The sequence below is a fragment of the Cygnus olor genome, chromosome 4, assembly GCF_009769625.2.
Source record: "Cygnus olor isolate bCygOlo1 chromosome 4, bCygOlo1.pri.v2, whole genome shotgun sequence".
Lineage (NCBI taxonomy): Eukaryota > Metazoa > Chordata > Aves > Anseriformes > Anatidae > Cygnus > Cygnus olor.
In genome coordinates this window covers 16853829-16876209 of record NC_049172.1, presented here as the reverse complement: position 1 = coordinate 16876209, position 22381 = coordinate 16853829, and the positions used below count along the sequence as shown (strand labels likewise).

Here is a 22381-nt window from a genome sequence, read left to right as displayed (position 1 = left end):
GCACAAATCTTCTTCCTGTCTTTCAGTGAAGGACATAAGGTTGACAAGTGCTAAAGGGATCAAAATTAAATATGGCTGAAAGGAGACGTTTGAAGCCCACATGTGTACTCACTGTAGCTTCATCTTTGGCTTTGATTATTACTTTTGATTATTACTGTCAACTTTTTTCATTTTTTTTGCAAACTTTTTTTTTTCTGCAATAATTTCTTCTGACATGCATTTCTACTATTGCTTTACTGTTTTCTATTTATAAAGATCCCTGGGGATATCTGAAACCTTTTTAGAGTATGATGAACAGATAAACAAGCTCATCATTTTTGCTAAGCTTTGGCCTCTTTAAGACAGAATCATAACTCATGAGCTTCAGAGCTGTGCAAGTGAGTTTTAGAAAGCTCCTGATCCAGTAGCTCTACTTATTGAGATTTCTACATCCACACAAATTGTGAAAAAATATTTGATTACCAATGAATGTTGTATCACACTTCTTTAGTTACTTTTTTCAAAATAACAGGTGGATGTATAATTTTCAATAACCAGCTCTGGTAATGATCGTTAATAGTACTAAAAGATAAATCTTTTCAAAAAAATTGTCAAAGTTGATGACACTTTCCATCCATTTACCACAGAATTTGTGCTGTGTATTCAAGATTTCTTTTTCTTTAAAATGTCCTTGCTTGCTTGCTCTGTTCCACCAAGAGTACGTGGCATATTGGGCAGAAATTATTGGGCATTGAAAACAATGGGTGTGTAACTTCATGGGCGTGGAAATAGTCCCTTTCATCATCCTTATCTAAAGGCCAAGTCACCTGTGCCTTTATCTTACCTATTTCTTACCAGGTAGCACATCCCACTACCCCTTCAATTTCAAAGTGTTTGAAATAACTCATTATCTGAGTATTGCCTGTGATGTTCCCTTTGCAAACACCTCAATCCATTTGATAGTAGTTGTCTCTTGTCATCAAAGATCTGAAACAAGAGAAAACATCTCAAGTATCTTGCTTTTAGAATTGCCTGTGGCAGAGCTTGTCTGACTATAATAACGCATGTGCACAATTGGTTCTAAATCTTAGGTGTATATTGTCAGACCTTTACTTATTTAAGTTTATTATGAACTTGAACTAAGTGTCTATTAAGGCAGTTGAAGTAATAACGTACTTAAGCAACAGTGAAAGGGGAATACTGTGTCTTTATTTTTTAATCTTGCTTGCATAGTTGGGAGCCTCAAATGCAAGGTCTCCTTCTCAGCTAAGCATTGCAACAGCAAAGTAGGCTCAGAATGGTTCTACACATACACCCTTTTTCACAGTAGAAAATGGAAAAAGGTCTCAACTCCTCTCTTATCTATGTGGTTGTTTTTATATCAGTGATGGTAGAGTGCTGGGGAGAGAAGGAGTGATGTTGTTTTTCAACCCCTCATTAGCTGCATCTACCTCTCAACTGGGCAAATAGGGATCAGAATTTATTTGTGAAAAACAAGTAAAATCAAGTCTTTCTCCTTTCCCTTAAAGGGAAGTTTGCCTACCTGTCGTCCCAAAACAAAAGTGAGTTTTCAAAAATCTAAAATACCTTAAACTTTCCACTAGTAACATTTTCACATTAAAACAAATGTTCTGGTAACCACTGTGGTGCAGTAGGATTATGTATTAAAACGTATTACAAAAACAAAATTGGCAAAATGAGTTATCCGTTTCTTATGACTCTCTTAATTTATATTCCTTAACTAAAATAGACTGGAAAAAATATATTGGTCTTTAAAACTATTTTAAAAGGTGGAAATCAGGTTTGTAGCCAACCTTTTGCAGTGATGTACAAACAAGAGTATTTGATACTGAACTTCAGACTGAATATGTAATAGTTTAAAGTGTTCATTTTGGAGATTGTATCATTACTCAGGCTCTTCTCTTTGTAGTTGCAAGGGTTTTTAACTTTTAATTTTATTCTCTCTCCCTTTTCTAATCCAAGAAAATGAACACAAAATCCATAATTCCTGTGCTAAATTATTTGCATTGCTTACAATTGTTCAGTTATTTTTGCACTGTAAATTGAATTTTCTGTTGAAAGTTACTGTCTAGTGTTTTCCCTTGTTTTACCTGTTGATTCAGAGAATATTTAGATAATTTACACAGCTTATTATTATTAACTTCAAATATATAAGTTCTAAAGTATACTGTTTCTTAACAAAGTAAGAGCCGGTATAGAATGTATAGTATTTATATCCCTATACTTTCTAGGTATAGGAATTTTCAGGAGGAGAAAATATAACTCATCTACTATTGTTAGATCTTTTCAGATGAGGTAAATGCGAGATAACTTGTGCTTGTTTTTAATACAAGTTAGCTACCTTATACTTACTGCAGGGTTAAAGGACCTCTTTCATCTGAGGGAATTAGCGCAGAAGGTAGGAAAAGCATTGCCTGAGAGGCCATATGGCCTTAAGTCTCCTCCTGGAACAGCATGCGAGAAGAGCCAGGAGCTAGTCAAAAACTGAGCCATGTTGCTCATAACAGTGGAAATGTCCAGCTGGAATCCAGCTCTCATCCCTTCTCATAATTTACAGGGCAATGTGACGTTGTCTCTGTTTCTGTCTGTCTAATCCCTGGAAAAGTCTTATTACAAGCCATCTGGGCTATAACAAGTTTTGCAATAGTAGCTCACATAAAATATGTTCAGATATACTCTTAATGACTTTGGCTAAGCTATTATAAAAATATACTCACATTGATTAATTATCTTGAAGTGTGGTATTAGGAAAATAATAAGCTCTGAAAACTGGTAAAAACTTCAGCCTCTTTGCCAGCACTTTGATTGGTTTGCCAAAGTAGCCTTTTAAAAATTAACATGTTATTTATTTGAAATTCATCCATATTCTGCATTTATCTGTTTAAGTCATCTTGCAATAATATGAAGCCTCTTGACTTGTTTGTTTTGATTCGGCATCAAAAGGCAATAATAATTAATGGACTAGTAAAAAAAAAAAAAAAAGCAACAGTTGCAAACAACTGTTTTCGAGTTTTTATTTCCGTTTCAGTTCTAAGTTAGTTACATCACTCTCTGCATTAATCTACTCATGTAAATTCGACATTCAGTAGTGGTGAACTTAGGCCTTTGTGGCTAGACCTTGCATTAACTGATTGGAAAATAATGCTTTTTAATACATACATTACATAATTAAGTCAGGAAAATATTAAATACACAATATCATCAGCTATCCGTAGTCTACTTTGTGCCTGAGTAACAAGACCTCTTTGAAAATGAGGTATTTTACATGTTATTTTACAATTCTTTTAGTCATTTAGGTAAATTTTCAATTTCTAAGTAATATCTTTTATGTCATTGTGATTCTTTTGTTATACGACGTGCAGACAAAACACTATATTGCTGTATAATATTTGAAAACCCTATGGCGTGAAATTTATCTTACATCTCCCTTTTGAATCGCCTGTTGAAAACCATGCTATCAAAAAAATAGTAAGCTATTTCTCTGTCATTCATTAGGACCAAATAGTAATCTTTTTTTGGTAGGCATGGCCATTATTTAACTTAAAAGATCCTTCCTGAAATACAAGACCGTACAGTGTCAGTTGATATGTCAAGAATTCAAAGTTTCCCTATGAACACAAATGCAAGCAGTAGTAAGACAATAATTAAATTCTGTGCAATTTCTGCTTGGCTATTTCAGGGTTGAAAGTGTGTGTTTGTTATTGGTTCAAAACAGACTATAGCAAAGAAGGTCTACTCTATCGATATAAGATCCCCTGCTTTAACTTTTTTTCCTTTTTTTTTTACTAGCAGATTCTACAAAATCTTCTTCAAGTCTAAAAAATAATTACTTTTTTTGTTTGTTTGTTTGTTTTTGTTAAAATACTCAGGCTGTAAAACTTCAGGAACTAAAAGTTTTCCACATTCGAGTTTTGATCCAACTTTTCCTCTTTTCTTTTTCTTTCCCTCTGATCTCAGGAAGTCTGTTTCTTCCTAGCATACAAGGTACAGCTTGTGTTAGTTCATATCTGAAGCTGTATTGACCAAATGTGTAGATCATCTTTTTCTATCTGTAACTGACCAAAAAAAAAAAAAAAAAGAAAAACATGCATTGTACTTTTACACTAGTCTGATACTTCTCTATATAATATTTGTAGCGTAGACAAAACAAATGCAGGTTATTTCCTCTCTCTTTTTCTAAGCTTATTCATCACCTGTGTTCGGAATTTTGAGGTCAAATAGCTGTTTTTCAATGTATTTTTCTTTCAGTAATCTAGATTTGATATGAAAAGGACAAGCACATGGAGGAAAAGATGCCTTCCCAAAGTTGAGATAAGTTCCTAAAGTTCAGGCTTCAGAAAGCCTTCAAGTTGTATGCAGCTCCTGGGCTGGTTGCATTCCTTTTTTTCTTCTGCAGCTGTTTCAGTTTCTCATATATCTTCGCTATAAATCTTGAAGGAAAACTTCAGGTCCCAGCAGCTGGTGATCAATGCTGGGTACGCAGAGGGCTGGCTGCACGCAGCTTTCCTGCAGGCTCGCCTCTACAAAAGCAGCAGTCATGGGCCTCTTTCTTTCCTCATCAGAGGGCAACGGTTGATCTTCTGCACCCACTGTCACTTTAGAGATGGTAGGAAAAGGATGAAAGGGAGCAGTTAGTGATTTTCTGACAGTGGTGCTAGAGGGGAAGCAAGAGCATGAAGGCTGTCCAGTGCACTAGGTGTGAGCCCTTAATGTTTCATCCCAGACTTAACTCTAAGGCTTGCTTTGACTCTGGGGCATCTGTAGTGAAACTGGATATAAGCTGACATGGATTTCAATTATCAACAGTTACTTCAGCGATGCTGCATCAGTCCTCTGCTCACCTTTCCTCTTTATAGGCTTTTATTTGTTGTGGTTTAACCCAGCAGGCAGCTCAGGCCCACGCTACTTCTCGCTCACTCTCCCCAGGTGGAAGGGGGAGAGAATCAGAAAGGTAAAAGTTCAAGAACTCATGGGTTGAGATAAGGACAGTTCACTAGGGAAAGCAAAAACCGTGCATGCAAGCAAAGCGAGACAAGGAATCCATTCACTGCTTCCCATCAGCAGGCAGGCGTTCAGCCACTTCCAGGACAGCAGGGCTCATCACACGTAATGGTTTCTTGGGAAGACAAACACCATCACTCCAAACATCCTCCCCTTCCTCTTTACCCAAGCTGTTGTTGCTGAGCATGATGCTGTATGGCACGGAATATCTTTGGAGAGTCTGTCCTGGCTGTGTCCCCTCCCAGCTGCACCCCCAGTCTCTTCACTTGCAGGGCAGCACAAGAAGCTGAAAAGTCCTTGGCTCCATGTAAGCGCTGCTCTGTGACAACTAAAACATTAGTGTGTTATCACCACTTTTTTCATCAAAAATCCAAAACACAGCATTATGTGAGCCTCTATGAAGAAAATTAACTTTATCCCAGACAAAACCATGACATTTTTTACCTGATTATATTTTAAATCCAAGTCTGAATACTTCCACTGTTTCCGGATATTTGGCACTGATAATTAGGAAAAAGGATATTTTGTCTCAGTTCTCAAATATCTAATCCTCAGTATTAAAAAGAAAAAAAAGAAATTTTATGTATGATACCAGAGGATAGGCAACTCTAAGCAGGGGTTTGGTTTAATTGTAGAGGTAGAGTCTTTGAGGGAAAATGTCATTAATGGTTTGCATGGTGGTACAGAAGTGCTACTGTTTAAATATTAATCCATTGCCATCTGTCTTGCTGTTGTTACCCATGCACGGTTGGCCAATATAGACGGCATATCTACAGCCCAAATGTTCAAAGCAGGAAAAAGTGACTTCCTTTTGTAGGAGAGAAATCCCCAAAGTCAAAGAAATAGACATTATTTGGAGATATCTAAACAGGTTTTGAAGAATACAACATACATCTTCAAAAGATGGCACTAATTCTTTGACCTTAGTATTATTAACTGCTAAAGCTTCATTTAACTGCAAAAGCATGTGCTGTGCATGTGTCATGACATTCACAAGACTGCTGCTGTGTGCTAAGCATTATTAAATTACCTACAGCATCTGGCCCTTTAACAAGTCCCTGACAGGACATCAAGATTTTATTTTTACTTTTTTTTTTTTTTTTTTTTTGTCCCCACCCTCCGATGTTCAGACAGGTCATTAATATTGGTAAGATTCTATTAATCCACTAGGAGTGACTTAGGTGAAGGACAAAAGAAGGACAAATAAATGTGAAGCTCTTTTAAACTTAACCGGGAAAATAATTTTTAAAAAACATAACAGTGAGATCTTTCTGATGCTCTCCTTTACTTCAGTGCTACAGAAAACACTTCAAAGAAGAAAGTAAATAGCATGCTGGTCTTGTTAAAGATGTTGAGGTAATAGCAAAGAGTTTTATCAAAAATGTGGGTGAGAATTAATTTCCTTCAGGACTTGGATTCTTTATTCAACTATCTTTAAAAAGTCTGATTTTTAGCAATTTTCTTACTGAGTCAGCTATGGCAAAATAGCCTTAATTTCTATATTTGAAAGAGATTTATGCAAGTAGATAGTCAAGCCTGGAAATGTTTGTCTGGTCTTTCTGGTTTGTTTTTTCATGAAAATAATTTGTCCATACAAAATCACAAACCTCTGAGATATAAAGTCCTAGTTTATATTTCTTAAATGCCTAGTATAAAAGAAAAAAGAACAACTTATTTGCTAGAATTTGCCCTCAGCTATCTCTGGACTATCAGAAACTGCAAGTCACTATTATGTTATAACTAGCATGTGTTTTTAGATCACTGTTTTAACTCACTTTTCATTTAGATTTTACAAATAAAATATTTTTATAATTACATTTTATTTATTTATTTATGTCTAAAAATATCCAGTTCCAAAACCAACTTAAGTATAACATTGAAAATGAAATATCACATTGGAAAATATCAGTTAATGTCCATGGCTAGATCATGGCTGTTTTGTTGTGCTTATTAATCAAGATAATTATGTTTATTTGCCTTTTAATAATTTTGCTTCCATTCAGAACGTTATGGAATTTCAAATTCTGTCTTATGCCAGATTTTTAATTGTGCCATCTGTAGATGGGCAGAGGTATCTTGATGTAATGTCTCAGGCACATAAAGGACTTTCAAATATATATTTAATATTGTTGGTTTTTTTTAATTTCTATAATAAAGGTTATTCTTATGGTGATAAATATTGCAGTTGCAGCTGAATGACGAACAGATGGCACTGAATGAATGATTGGTTGAATATTTTAAAATTTCTACTAGATTTCTTCCTGTGAGGAAAAGCATTCCATAAATCTGAAATTAATTAGTGACCTGGAATAGTTATCCATTCTTGAATCACTAACATCAGTTACAGATCAAAATATTATGGAGTGAGCATTTAAAAAAATAAAATTAAATTAAGGACTACATTGCCCTTAAAAGAAGTTATTCTAACTTTAGAGTCCCAAGACTTCATGGGTTTCCATTTGTGAAGATTAGGACAGATGGTCTGTTTGGAGAAACTGTTCTGTTGCTCCTATCTCCCATGGGTTACCAAGGCACCTGGACTCAGTCCAGGTCAGTCAGTCACTGAAAGCTTCCTACCCCTTTTGCTTCTGGAAACAAGTGATTTTTTGTTAGGGAAGAGGATGGAGAGTGGTTGTGACAATGACCTGTCTTTTAAGAACCAAAGGGAAGTCTGCTAATCCTCTGTCTCTAATTTGGTCTTTCCTGGGTCTTTGTTTGCTTGTGTGTGTGTCTGTGTGTTTTTGGTTTTGTTTGTTTGTTGTAGAATTTATGTATGAAGCCAGATGCTAACTTGCCACATCTGTTTTTCTCTGTGGTGGAGTGATTCTACTTGGCTTGTCATATTACCAAAGCTTTTCCTTTCAGGAAGTCCCTGAAAAAAAGTCCAGTTATGCTGCAGGTTTTACCTCCAAGTTCATAGAACCATCCACGTTTCCTTTTAGAGTTAGATTTCCTTCCTTCAAAATTATACATTCCTTTGAGGACACTTCGGAGTTTCCGATGATGCTAAACTTGTCCCATTGTCATAAGATCCTAGTCTTATGACAGTCTTAGAAAGCTATGAATATAGCCTATAGCCTTTCTAAGTGGTATATGTGAAAGGTAGACTACCTAGGAGTGATTCAAATCACAAATGAAGGCACAGAATTTAAGTGTAGCAGGGTAGGAATCTGAGGTAGATGTGATGTAGATGTCTTCATCAGTGGATTGCATCTTCTGTGTGCTACAAGTCAGTAGTGAGCACCATCAAGAACCTTAATCAAAAGAGACACTTTCAGAAACTAAAAGCCTAAATCTGCTTTTATCCTGCTTCTGCAGCGTGCCTGGCCCTTGTCCCGCTGCCAAGGGCAAGGAGACAGGTAATTTTCTAAAGTGATATTGTAAAAACTGGGGTGTATCCTGAGAGCTAGGCTGAGCCCTCATCACCCTATACTATAGTGCGTAGTGGATGTTAGTTGTTCTGATGTCTGCAAATTGCAGATCTTGTTTCATTCTTGTTTCTGCTATTTAATTTTCATTTAGAAACCTTTTTAAAGTTATAATTCAGTGCATTGTAAATGATACCATAGACTATTTCCTTGTCACAACCAGTTATGTCTAAAGTTCATGAAAAACTAGTAAAAGCATCTGAAAAAAACAATTTATATCCTTTTAATAAAATCCAAAGAAAAAAAAATGAAATGAAGAAATATTGAAAAATAACCTCTGTATAGTAAGTGTAAATCAAGTGTACAAATAAAATTTAAAAATTAGCTTCTAATTTAAGGTAACAAACTACAAAAAAAATGTTTACCTAAAAATAAGAAAAAAAAAATCAGAGTAAGTATGTCTAACACTTAAAGAGAATAGTACCAGTAAGTAAGATGAAACTGAAATACTTTTCTTTTTAAATTTTTACAAAGCAAGATACATAAGAGTTAGTGACAAAAAAAAGTCACAAGGTAAAAATCAAGAAAAGGTAAAGAACCCTTAGGTGTCGTGAGTATATTTCACTTTATTCAATATAAATTCCAGTGAAATTCACCTCAGAATGCTAAAACAGGCAAAGGTATTTGCATGATTAGCAATTATTTTAGAGGATGTGGTTGACAGATAAGGTCTCAAGGGATACGAAGAGGTCAAACATCAGATCTGTTTTTAAGAAAAGAGAAAACCAAGGTTGTAGAGACTTAAAAATAAGTGATTTTCTATAGAATATCTGAAGTTAATTCTATATCTTAGCATCTTCAATAGAAAAATCAGACTAAAATTACCTAAAGAAAATACATTACTAGAAATAGAAACAGTTTTAGAGAGGAACAAATAACCTTATAATCTACAATATGTTGTATTTTCCAAGGACAAATGCAACATTATTGTTTTGTCTCAGAGTTTGATCTATAAAATGAGGAAGTTTCATACTCCCCTTACTGTCTTATGCTTGTTCATGCTATTTGATTTGAATGTGATCTTCATTAGCACAGCATGTAGTAATGTATCTCGTAATATGTTTTGTTCTGTCTTTTTTTTAACTCTCATTCCTTTTCCATGGAATATGCTGTAAATAATATATGCTGTAAATAATACAGAGATTTAGCAGGCCTTAGATTTCCATAAAATATGTAGTATCCAAGCATAACAGTAACCTTATAGCTTAATTCAGCCAATACAATGGAACCTTTCCCACTAATTTTGTACAAAAGTGTAATGTGTGGACTGCTCCAGTAAGTCTTCATTTCAGAAAGGTATATGTTCAGTTTTGTAAATGATTTCCATTGTGATAAAAAACAGTTATATCACAGAAAGCTACAAATTCCAAGGTTGAGTATAATGCTGAAAATTTGGAGAATTCTCTTAAGATTTAATACTTCGCAGGTTTCATTCATCATGAGAAGGAAAAATTAATAAATGTTCTATTTCCATATACACTTTGGAGTACAACAAAATTATAATTATAATTAATTAATTTGCATGAGCTGAACATTTCAGCTCGTCAATAAAAGCGAAGATGATAAATAGAGCTAATAAGAAGAAATAATCAAATGTAGTGTGGCTATTTGCTGATATCACAAAAAAAGACTCCTGTACAATGGAGGAGAACATATGTAGAAAAGATAATGCAATAAACAATAATAATATAATAAACAATAACATATTGGGTTTTAGTTTGTTAATTTTAATTTAGTTTGTTTAATTGATATTTAAATGTATTTAATAACTTAATTTTAAATTCAGTAATTTCTATATATGTATTATTTAGTTTTAACATTTTTATAACTTTATATATATAATGTGTACTGTTTATATATGCTTATAATGTATTTATATGAGAGAAATCAGTTAGATAGGAAACTCACTAATCTCCCCAAAAGTCTCTGTTTAACTATCAAGCTCATGTTTGAATATACTAAACTTGTTAAGGTTATAAATAGAGCAAAACATACATATTCCTGGCATATCTTCCTTAGACTTGCTTAGCCTTCTTATCTAAGGACCTGTATAAGTTTTCAAGATAGTATAGCTACAGTTGCAACCTCTCAGCTCAGTCACAGGAGCAGATGAGGCATGTGCTCTTAGCCATTACAGAAGAGGAAAAAAAAAAAAAAAAAAAGAAAACTGTTAACTTAAAGCTCAAGCAACCATAAAGAAGCACATTTTACTTTAATCCATATAGTTGAAGAAAAACCTATGGGCAACTGTATCAGGTCATGTCATCAGGTTTAGCAATGTAATTTCTGAAAATATCCGACAGAATATAACATGATAAGGATAGTAGGGGGAAAAGCACAGTTTGTTCTTGTGTAGATGTGGCCTCATATAGAAGTAGCACACAGATGCTGTCTGCTGCAACTTTTATATGACTTTCATACATAATTTCATATCTGCAGATCCAGTCCCAACGTGCACCAGGAAAGCAGGCTGCAGGAAGGATTTTTTGCAAAGGTGACAATTTATATATGTCTTTTGATGAAGCTCATAGAGGGAAAATCTGTCTGGGAGGGCAGAATTTTCATGTGAGCTTCCATTTGACTGAGTCTTAAGCTTTATATTACTAGTCTTTTAGGGGTACCAATGGGTCTGTAGAACATGAAGAAGGAAGAACCATGCTACCACTATACTGTGGTTCTACTTAGTTTTCTTCATTTATATACATTTCTTACATAAATGTGGGGAGGGGATTGTCCCTATGCCAGTAGTTTAGGTTGACAAAAGGTATTATTCATTATAGTCTGTCTCTAAAAAAGACAACCAGTATGTGCGTTATTACTTCTGGCCTAGCACTTGTTCAAGTTTCCCTTGTCTGAGCAGGGGAAAACCTAAAAGGTCAACCTTTCATAAGAGCAATAGCCTTCTGACACCTCCATAGCAGGGCCAGGAACAACTGACAGTGTCATTTAGGTTTTTTCAAAGGGTCACTTTCACCCTTTTTTGATATAGCAAAGATGGTCTCTTCCCTTTCTTAGCAAACAGAACACAGAATAAGTTCTCATTGCCGTGAATGTTTGCTTGTGCAGATCTCTTGCTCTCAGCTGAAAGCTCCCTTTATTCAAATTCCTCAATGCTTTTATTCAGCTGGTGTGATTCCTTCATTTGCATTATTGCATTTGCATTCACTGAAAAATATCTGAGACCTCTGGTGGCCAAAATAGTATGATATCTAGTATTCCTATGAATATTAACAGAATTTTATCTATGTGTATATTTCAAAAATATTGGTTTTAGACCCAGCTGGCGGTTGAATCTTTAATAAAAAAGGTTTCTCTATTCTATCTCCAATCTCAAAAGCATCAACACATTTTCATAAAACTGCCTTACTGTGTCATCCAAAAATATCCTGTATTTAATAAATGTTTAAATAACCCATTTTTCATTGAAGAATCAGAAGACAGTACATTGAATTTCATTGTTTTGCATTTACAAAGATCATAAACTCATGGTAATTAGCTTTGAATTCTAGGCTCTGTATTTAATTTTATGTGGTTGAATTTTATCTATTTCTGTATCTGAATTTGTTGTCTGTCTGGTGGACAAGGAAGGTGATTTAGAAACCAGACACTACTGCTAGTGTTCATCTACATCTGATGTAAACACACAGAATGTCTTTATCAACAGAAGAGAAAAAATACAACTTTTAATGTATTTAATATTATCTAAAGGTAAATGCCGGAAGGAGGCCAAATGTATCACATGCTCAAATGTCTGTTTCTCCCTTGGCTGTTACGTGAATCTCATTAAGTAACTACATGTAGATCTCTACAATTACATGAGTTGTATCGCACTCAGTGAAATCACAGACTGCTTCCACTCACCAGGCCTTAGGTTTTTTAACACTGATGATCTAAAGGTTATTTTTCCATGAATATGATGATCCTGGTCCAGAAAGCCTCACAGCATCCATTTGACTCTTTGTCAGCTGGCTGAATAACTGGATCTGATCAGCAGCTCCAGTTTGGATAGCCTTGCATTCGGCAATACATGCATTCTTTGATCACATTTGTTTATTACACGTGATAGGATAACTCTCCATCTATGTACTCCCTGAAGTTAATTTTAATTAATATGTTCATTTAAAGATGGTAGCAACTACAATCTACTTTTTTCTGCCAAACGTTCTTTTCAGACATTTTCTTCTTTCCCCCATGATTGCTAATATTAAGGCTGTTTTGCAACTGTTTTCAGGACCTCAAAATTAAGCAAAATTAATGGCAGGGCATACTGTGATGTCTTACTAAATGTATAAATAATTTGTATGTTAATTCGTATTTCAAAGAACCATTGCATTGTACAAAGTTGATAGTTACTTTTCCTCATACATTTCAGTTTCATCTTATGTTTCAGTAAGTTGGGAATGAATGGAAATGCAATGTAGATGGCTGGAAACAGACCACAAGATAAAGCAAAGAAAATGTTAGCTTTACACTTTACTGTTTTTAACATTTCTACTATTTTAAATCTTGGTGTTGAGAGTGGGAATGAAGTGTTTTGCTGCTGAGAAAGATGGAACATATTCTTCTTAGATCTTCTTGGAATATAGATGTAATGTCCCAAATGTTTTGTTTTGTTTTGTGCTAAATGAGAAATATTCCCATAGAATCATAGAATGGTTTGGGTTGGAAGGGACCTTAAAGTTCCACCCCCCTGCCATGGACAGGGACACCTCCCACCAGACCAGGTTGCCCAAAGCCCCATCCAGCCTGGCCTTTGAACACTGCCAGGAATGGGGCATCCACAACTTCTCTGGACAACCTGTGCCAGTGCCTCACCACTCTCTGAGTAAAGAATCTGTTCCTAAGCTCTTTTAGTTTAAAATGATATTCTTATATATTCAGACATTCTTAAAAAATTGAAACTAAGTCTAAAATAATGTTTGGGTGGAAACCATGGGTGCAATTAGGAAAATTATGGTTTTAGTTTGTCTGTCTTGTCCCTACAATTCTGACTTTCTACATCACTTTTCATGTTTACAAGTATCATACAAGTATTGTTATTTCTGCTACATAATTTTATGGAAAACTGGAAGGGAAAAACTACTCTGAAACTAGTAGAAAACTCTGAAACTACTCTGAAACTAGTGTGGAAACTACTCTGAAAAAAGAAAAAAAAAAAAAAAAAAAAGAACCCCAAACCTGGATATTCTTGCCCACAGCACAAAACATGATACAGTGCATTGTTAATCAAAATATGCATAACCACAAAATTTATGAAGAAGTTCAACTCTGCCAGTAGAGGAAAACTGAACTGGCCAGCAAGCTGTAATGACTGTACATGCTCTCCAAGCAGTGAAAGAAACCACTGTGTGCTACCCAGGATGAACAGAAATTTCCACAACAACAACAACAAACCACCTGTCTATGCATAAACCAACAACCATTTATACTTCCACTGCATGATTATAGTTTTATACAAATCAAGTTTTCAACCTGATCAGAATTAAATCATATTTGGTAAATGGAGTATTTATCCTTCAGCCTTTAAAGTCAGATTTTAATAATCATATCTAAACTCTAAGCTGGCTAAATTCTTGGTAGTACTTATTATAATTCCCAATGCAGGTTGTAATTTGTTTTTTCCTGAATAATAATAAAGTCATACAAGTCATATTTGACTTTAAAAAGCAAAATTTTTAAAGCATGCATTCTTCATGGTTGTTATTATGGTATTATTTAATAAATAATCAAGCTAGATACTATACAAATTCAAAATAGACAGTTTCTGCCTTGAAATTTAATCTTCATTCATATTAATCTGTGTTACAGTAATATAATTCTCTGTATCTACGTTGTATGTGCTGCCCAACATTTTCCTTTAACATATATTCACTGTAGTCTAGTTCAAATGAATAATTTTATATTTTGTACCACTTTTACCAGTTTAATAATAGTTTCAATTATGCAACTGCTGTGCAACAAGCACGTATTATAAACAATCATTAGTATCTACATTGTATGGATGAATATGAAATGTATATGCTTCATCCATATGCTTTAAATGAATGGAATTTTAAAGATTCTTAATTTAATTCAGCATTATACAAATGAAATTACAAGTATGTAATTTTTCTGGACACAAGAGGACAAGAAAATATTCTATGGTCTTGCCTTCATCCTGATTAAAGCTATAGAGAAGTTGACTGCATCTTTAGTGTAAAGTACATTTATCCTTAGCATAGCCAGTAAGTTTTTTGGATGGCCATGTGTTTGATAGAAATTACCTTTCCAAACATAATTTAGAAGTCAGATTTTTTTTGCATGTTTCCCTGGACTGACATATTCATTATCAAAGCAGATAAAATATTCTGGATTAGTTAAAAACAAGCATGCAGAGTGGATAGTCTGATTGCTCTACAAGTTTGAGTGAAAAATTTCAGAAGGTTTGCTTTCTTAATGCACAGAGAGATGATTCTTCATTTTGTTAATACTACTATTAAACATTCAGATATTTTGTGAGGCACGAATGTTTGTAGACTGTTTTTGCGACACTGCAATTTGCATTACAGCTGAGAAGATAATATACGAATACATTGCACATGCAACTGCTTACTCATATTTCAACCGGGAAATGAAAATGTTATGAAACAGAATTCTATTTTGATAGCATTAATTACTCTGTAGGCAGTTTAACTTTTCTAAACCATTTTCATAATATTTACATCAGGTTCCACGTCAAAGAGACTGTCTTAACATGTATTAATTTTTTGTTAGAAATCTCTCAAGTGGCTTGACACTAACCACTGTTTCAGTGATAAGTAATACTGAGTGATGCACCATTAAGACGTGACTGCAACATAAAGTAAAAGCCGCTTTTGTATAGCATAAAAAAAAGTAGAATTAGTCTTGTAATTGTAGTTTGAACTAGCTGCATTATAGGGCTACTTATATGCAATGTGATGCTGAAGAGGTACAAATGCCAAGCAGCTAAAATATATTCATTTCTTAGTAGAAGGAATTGTTTGTGTTTGGTTTTTTTTTTGTTGTTGTTGTTGTTTATATATATAGCCAATCCTGCAAATTAAGGTCTGCTACTGCAGTTCCTCATCCAAAGTTAGTTATCACAATTATTTTATTTCTTATATATTTTGATATTGAACATTTACATATTAAACTGAAAACTTCCTCATTATGAAAGTAAACCTATGAGCCAGTTTGATAGACTGAAATGACATACATGGATATCTTTGTCTACGACATCTTCTGCATAATTTTCACACATTGGTGCTGATGGGTTGTTCCAGGTGTACATTAGAAATCTAATTAGGGATTGGGGAAAAAATGTCAGGTAAGTATTCCCTGAAATTCTGAAATTTGCCTTACAGGTATATACTGTTCCTCACTTTTTAACAAAATTTTCAGAATGAAGTTTTTGCTTTCAGTGATTAATAAAATTAAATAATAATAATTAAAAAAATAATAACAGGCAAAACACTGAAGAATAAGGATAAAGCATGTAAACTGCAAATATAGTAAACTTAACAGTTTGGTATCTTCAAATTTTCTTTATTGCACTTGTAGATGCAGTCCCATAGATCTGTTTGATTTCATAATTATTTTAGATTTTTGGAGCTTTGAGACATATGGTACTTATATTTCATAACGTGAGATGAATTGTGGTCTGATTTTTGTTGGTTTTTTGTTTGTTTTGTTTTTGTTTTTGTTATTTTTGCCGTTCAAGTTAGCAATAGAACTGGATGAAAAATACCATTATCTGCTGCATTGAGTATTTGATTTTCATGGAGTAGGCTCCTATATTTTTTTTTCCCGTTGGCCAGAAGCTCCACTTTAAGCTGAACAAAGCCCAGAAAGCTCTGTCTGAAATGACATTTCATCAAGCACGCAGAGTATGCTCTTAAGTATGTTCTAAATTGTACTGTTCTAAACACCAGCGCTGTTTAACATCTTTGTCAGTGACACGGACAGTGGGATCAAGTGTACCATCAGCAAGTTTGCCAACAACACCAAGCTGAGTAGTGTGGCTGACACGCTGGAGGGAAGAGATGCCATCCAGAGCAACCTGTTGGAGCAGGTCCAGAGGACAGCCATGAGGATGATGGCATAGATGTTTTCAATAGTTATTTAAAATTTTAACCTGATATGCAATAGTGAAATAATCACTCCATAAAATCATTTAATATTATTTTATAATACAAACTATCTACCAGACTTATACATAAGACCACTATTTGATAAAATCCCCTTAAGCCTCTTGTACTCCATGCGTTTAGGGTACCCCATGCCTACTGATAAATTCTTGATGAATTCTCTCTTTTTTTTTTTTTTTCTTTTTTACAAATTATCTCAGATGAAACATTCACTTCCTTTATTTCAGGAGCTGATGCTGTGGAGGCCCAGTGTAAAAGGTTTGAAGTGAGGTCAAGTGAAGGTGGAAGAGTGTTGTTTTCTGCAGATGAAGATGAGATTGTCATTGGAGCTGACAGACTGAAAGTAACAGGTAAGGTAATTGTATGGTATTTAAATGAATGTTAGCATTTTCCTTTCCTCACCTTAGTAATAATTAATCTGTCAGTCATCTGCAAATATTTTCATCCTCTGGAGAGAAGAATATCTTATCATCAGTGAGATTACTTGACCAACCAAAAGATATTGCATAATCTAAAAACGAAATTGCTATAAGGACAGATTTGAACTTAAACTCCACAAGACCACCTGTGGAGGACCACCCATTACCCATAACACAGTGATTTGCTTTTTATTTGTTACAGTTAGTAAAGCATTGTTTTGTGGTAGTTATACCATTTGCTTAGGTAACATGGCTTCACAATGATAAACATTGTTGTTATATACCATGACTCTTGGTTTTTCTGTATTCAAAGTATCAGGTCTAACTTTTGTGTGAATTAAGGATGTAATTTTACTTTAGGAGGCTCAGCTGAATTGTAGTAAGTAGAAGTCTTTTCTTGACTTCAACATTTGTTCAATAGACCAAGAAATACAATTCTTATTGTAATATGCATACGTATATATGTATCAGTAACCCATTTGATATTAGAAATGTGTTAACTTATGAAAACAAAAATCATCTATATTTGCTTTAGATAAATATTTAAACTTTGATTAACAAAATCTTACCTGAACTTGGGCTGGACTTGAGCTATCTACTCACAATCTAGAATGAGATTCAAAATTTAAATTTGCTTCGTCATTGATGGATGTGTAGCTTTAAGTCAAGTCTGTATTTGGGTATGCCTGAACTTCGGAATTTGAAATATGAGCCTACTAATTTGAAAGTTCAATTGTGTAGAAAGTACAAGATGATTCTGTTTTGGTTTTTTTTGGTGATTATGGTAAGATCCCTTTTTGGTCTGTAAAACTATGATATACATTACTAGCAAGTATAAGCATTTAAAAAAATTATTAGGTAGTTCTACTTTAATGTAACACTGGATAAAGCATTAAAATACAGCAGGAAATTCAGGGTCAAGCTGAGACTGAACTTTTTTTATAGGCCTCAGAATAAATAAGATTGTTGCTTGCCAGAATTTGTGGATTACTTTTCTTACCCTTTCATTCCTGTCTGATCTCTGTTTATCTCTGTAGCCAAACAATCTTTTTAATACTGCTAAACTAAAAGAAATGACATTCACGAGCAGGCAGTTTAGTGAGGCTGCAGTATTCAATACAGTGATTTTCATCTATTTACTAAATTTGGTTTTAGGAGAAGCAGAAATTGATGTTTTATTGACTCAGCATTTTTTTCATAGATAGTAATTTTACAATAATTTGTTTCATAATAAAACATAAGAGAATAACTACGGTAACATGAGAAGAAGTAACGTGAGAGAGTCATACTGGAACCCTACTAGGGCTCAAACTTGATCAGAGTATTAAGTTCTGAGAAAGTTAATCTTAAACATACAGTTGACACGGGGGATTCCAAAGTGTCTGCAATAAGTTACAAATTAAAACATCTTACAAATGGCACAGAGGATTAGATTTCCTGACATTAAGAAATATGATTGTATGTTGTAGATATCATGGCAATTTTTTTTACTCAGACTTCAAAACCAAAGCACTGCTCAACTGTGTTTAACTTCAGCGGCCATAGTTAAGTACCCACAGCACCTGCTGACTTCAGTGGTATTAGAAAGCAGAAGAAATAATGAAAATTTGTTTAGTGATGCTTGATATGGCATATAAGATTTTTCCTTGTGAAAAGAACAGGGTTTTCTCCTTAATTCTAGAATTACACCTGACCGTATGTATGTTTATATTAAGCACAAAATAAAAATAATAAAAAAAAATGTCTAGGAAAGTCTAAGTTAATGTTGCTTTCATATAACCATCTGAGTTTCAGGGATTGCTGTATACCAGTTGACTCCCACCAAAGAATCTTAGTACTAGAGTTGTTTGTACAAATAATTGATTTTCACTTTGTAGTTACGAAGAAAAATAAGCAAACGTTAGGATTAGTTATTTTAGGGTTATAAAAATGTAGGCATAGACATTAATTTCTTGCTCACAAGAAAAGAGAAAAAAAGGGAAAGAGAAAACAAAAGATTTAGGCAGCAATTAAATATCACAAAGAAAATTGGCCATTGCATATTGAAAGATTTACTAGTCCCTAAGTATTTTCATTTAGGTCAGGGAGTTAAATACAAATTATATGTCATTTAAATAGCCTAATGTCCAATATTTATGGCATTTTCTTCAGAAAAATATGTTAAGGTATTTTGTAATTGCAGTTTGAAAGAGTAATTTATTTTTTAAAATCTCTTGAAAATTATTGCCTTCTTATGTATTTAAAAATAGTTTAATGAAGTTAGGATCATTCTTTCATATCTCTGGATAATCATCTTGATGTCTTAAAATCAGATTTCATCAGTAAACTATCTCATAATTAGGCTACAAAAAGTTAGTTTCAAAATTCTATGCTTTAGATCCATAGAGCCCAGTTTATGTTAGCCCTTCCATCATCTTGTAAGAGAAAAAAAATATTCTACAGAAGGGAAGAGTATTAGATAAATAAGCATTTCTGAAAGGCTTACACAGAAATCTCTCATAGCCCAATTTCTGTATCCCTAAAATGCCTTTTTCAGCAGAAGTACTAATCTCCAGCCAAATATTAAAGCTGTAATGAGCTGTAAAATGCTTTACTGTTTACTTCAGTCTAAAGCTGAAATTACTTAAAATGGATTTCCAGGAGGAGACTAGAAGTTATATGATGCATGCAATCTCAAGAAAGTTATTTAAAAAACATCTCCCAGAGGGGTAAAATAAAAATCTTATCTTCATGGAAAGATAAAATAGCAAAACCTTTATTTCTAATTCTTTGAATTCTGTCCAAAGATTGTGTGATACCTTTACATTCTTCAGCAAATACATGAAAGATGATGAGTCCCTGTGACTTGCATCAATCAGACTGCATTACTCTATATGATGATATGACTGATGAAATGTGGCAAGGCATCATAATGTCAAATATCAATGAGATTTTATTTTAGTGCATTTTTCTCAAGTGTGTGTTTTGATAATCATGGCACCTTGGGCTGAATATAGGAAGAGATGTGGAATAACAGAGAAAACAAAATATGTGTATCAGAAAGCAAAAACAAGCTGTGCTTATTTGGGGATAAAACTATCACATATAGTACTACAATGAAAACTTGACTTTATTTTCTTGCCTAGCTGTGAAATGTGTCTCTTTGGAAACACTTCACTGTGAGTGGGTCTAATAAATGATGCATTTTGATAATTAATTTTCATAAGCATGCCCATTCTATGGGCATTTATAAACTACTATGGCAATGTCAGACTTCTCAATTTAGAAAGATGCTTTTGTATTGCACTGCTCTAAAAAAATAATGTTTCATTAAGGCAGTATAAGAAATTCTTGATTAATAAGTAAATGAAGGACTAAATTTACAGCTCATTATTTTTGTAGTATTTTTGTTTTTGTCAATTTTCATACAGTCAGTCTATTCCAGCAAGAAGGATACAGAAGAAATAAGCTAGTAATACAGATACAAATATATTTCCAAGATAAGAAAAATACAGTCAGGAATAGTACTTTTATTTTGTTTAAGAGACGTTGCAGCAATTTATATCTTCCTTAATTATCTCTTTCAAATTAAGCATTTGGCTGATTGAATTTAGACTTCTGCTTATTCTTCCTTTTATCAGTAATTTTACTTTTTTCTTTTATCTGTTAGCTTTTTTTCTACTTTATCGTTCAAGGAAAGGAGAAAGACAGTTCATTACTTAAGCATATTACACATTACTTAAGTAATTACAGCAAATCTAAAGGTTCAGCTTTTCCTTTTTGGTATCAAACTGTAGACCATCATTGAAACAACAAATTTGCTTCAAATGGTGGTCATTAGTAACCTTGTGAATAAAAACATTTTAAAGGCTACCTATCCAAAGTTTTTCTACGTGGCAGTGGTTTTGGACTGATTCTAACAGTTTTACCTTAACAGTAATTACCAGGGGGAATAAAAGGCTACAAAAGTAAACTGAAATCAATATTCCAATTGAAGAAGAAATAATAATTTCTTCTTACAGAAGAAAGAATAATTCTTAGAAGTTCAATCTCAAATTCCAACCCCCACATAAAAGAATTATTTGTGTGATATCACAAACTTCTATGACCTTTTTACTTTGAATTCTGAAAATTTAAGCACATTCTTTTCAAATTTTCTACAAAGATGTTTTTGGGCCTGTCTAATTCTGCTTTTCCTTGTAACGATACAACTTTTGAAAGCTCTTCTCATTGAAAAAGGGAAGAGAAAGATGTGATGAAATAAGCACATTGGCAAAGAGCAGGGAGATAAGCAGGAATAAGTGGCTAAGTTTCTAGTGGATTCCCAGGTTCCTTTCTGCACCTTTGTCTATCCCTTATTTATTGCCCTATCCAAATGAAAGGACAATGTCTACAGCTTTTTAGAGTCATCTTCACTCCCTCTGGAATTACAGAGCAAGAGTATCTCTTTGACTTCTGTTACCTTAATCTTAATGCAAAATTTTCTGCCCTAGCTATCTATTTCATATTTCTCTTAATTGCAGTGCAATCTTTTTTATATGTTGTTCTTGCAGAAGAAGTTGAAAACACTGGATTGGTGACACAGGTGGGAATACAAGCGTATATTGAGACTTGGCTGTATGTCTGGCACAGTACTTGTGAGGAAACAGATTAAGAAGGCTTAGCTCAATACACATATTTCTGAGACATTGTTAATAAAGAAGGATGTAATTATTTCTATAAAATCTTTCACTTTATGTGTGTGTTAGTACAGTTTGTCTTCCACCTCTTTTTTAACCAAAACTGAGTTAGCAGCTGTGTATTCTAGGCAAAACACATTTTGGGGCAAACAAACTGAATTTTTTGTCTTCTGACTTTTGAGGTGGTTTGCTAACTTAAGGCTAAAAACACGTTATCAGAACCTTTAATTTTATGTATTTTTACAACTGTGTTTTTATCTCTAACCCTTCTTCCAATACTCTTTAGCAATATGGAAACTTGATTTCTTACAAGTATAAATCAGTTGCACTTGCACATGTTGCTTTTCTATTAATGTTTTTTAAAAGTCAAGGCAAAAATGGATTTACAAAATAAGCAAGGTCTTCATTGGAAGCCATTGCTGTTCTGCAGTCAAATCCAGTTGTGTTTTCTAGAGGCCACAAACAAACTATCACTTTTTCTAAATAACACAGTCTAGATTGTTTGGGAAATGTTATTAACTTTTATGGAGAAATAGTTTATTTTGTTTTCTATTACTTTCTCAACTGCTGGCTTATTTTCCTTCATCTCTTGTTGCTGCTTATCTGAGTAGTGTGATCTGTTTTAGCACAGAACCTCAAGTCGTTCCTGGATAAAGCTGAATTTTATTACAATGATAATTAATATTTTATCAGTAATATTTTTCCTCTAAAAAGAAAGAAGAAGCTAA

The 22381-nt window shown here is 33.7% G+C and overlaps 1 protein-coding gene across 2 annotated transcripts in view; it reads left to right on the top strand.

Annotated features, from left to right (window-relative positions):
• Nucleotides 1–22381, top strand: part of SGCZ (sarcoglycan zeta) — a 444208-nt gene that overhangs the window by 374586 nt on the left and 47241 nt on the right. For both annotated transcript variants that reach the window (XM_040555999.1, XM_040556000.1), the window contains exon 5: nt 16804–16926. In XM_040555999.1, the coding sequence (XP_040411933.1) occupies nt 16804–16926 (123 nt within the window). The remainder of the gene's footprint in view (nt 1–16803; nt 16927–22381) is intronic.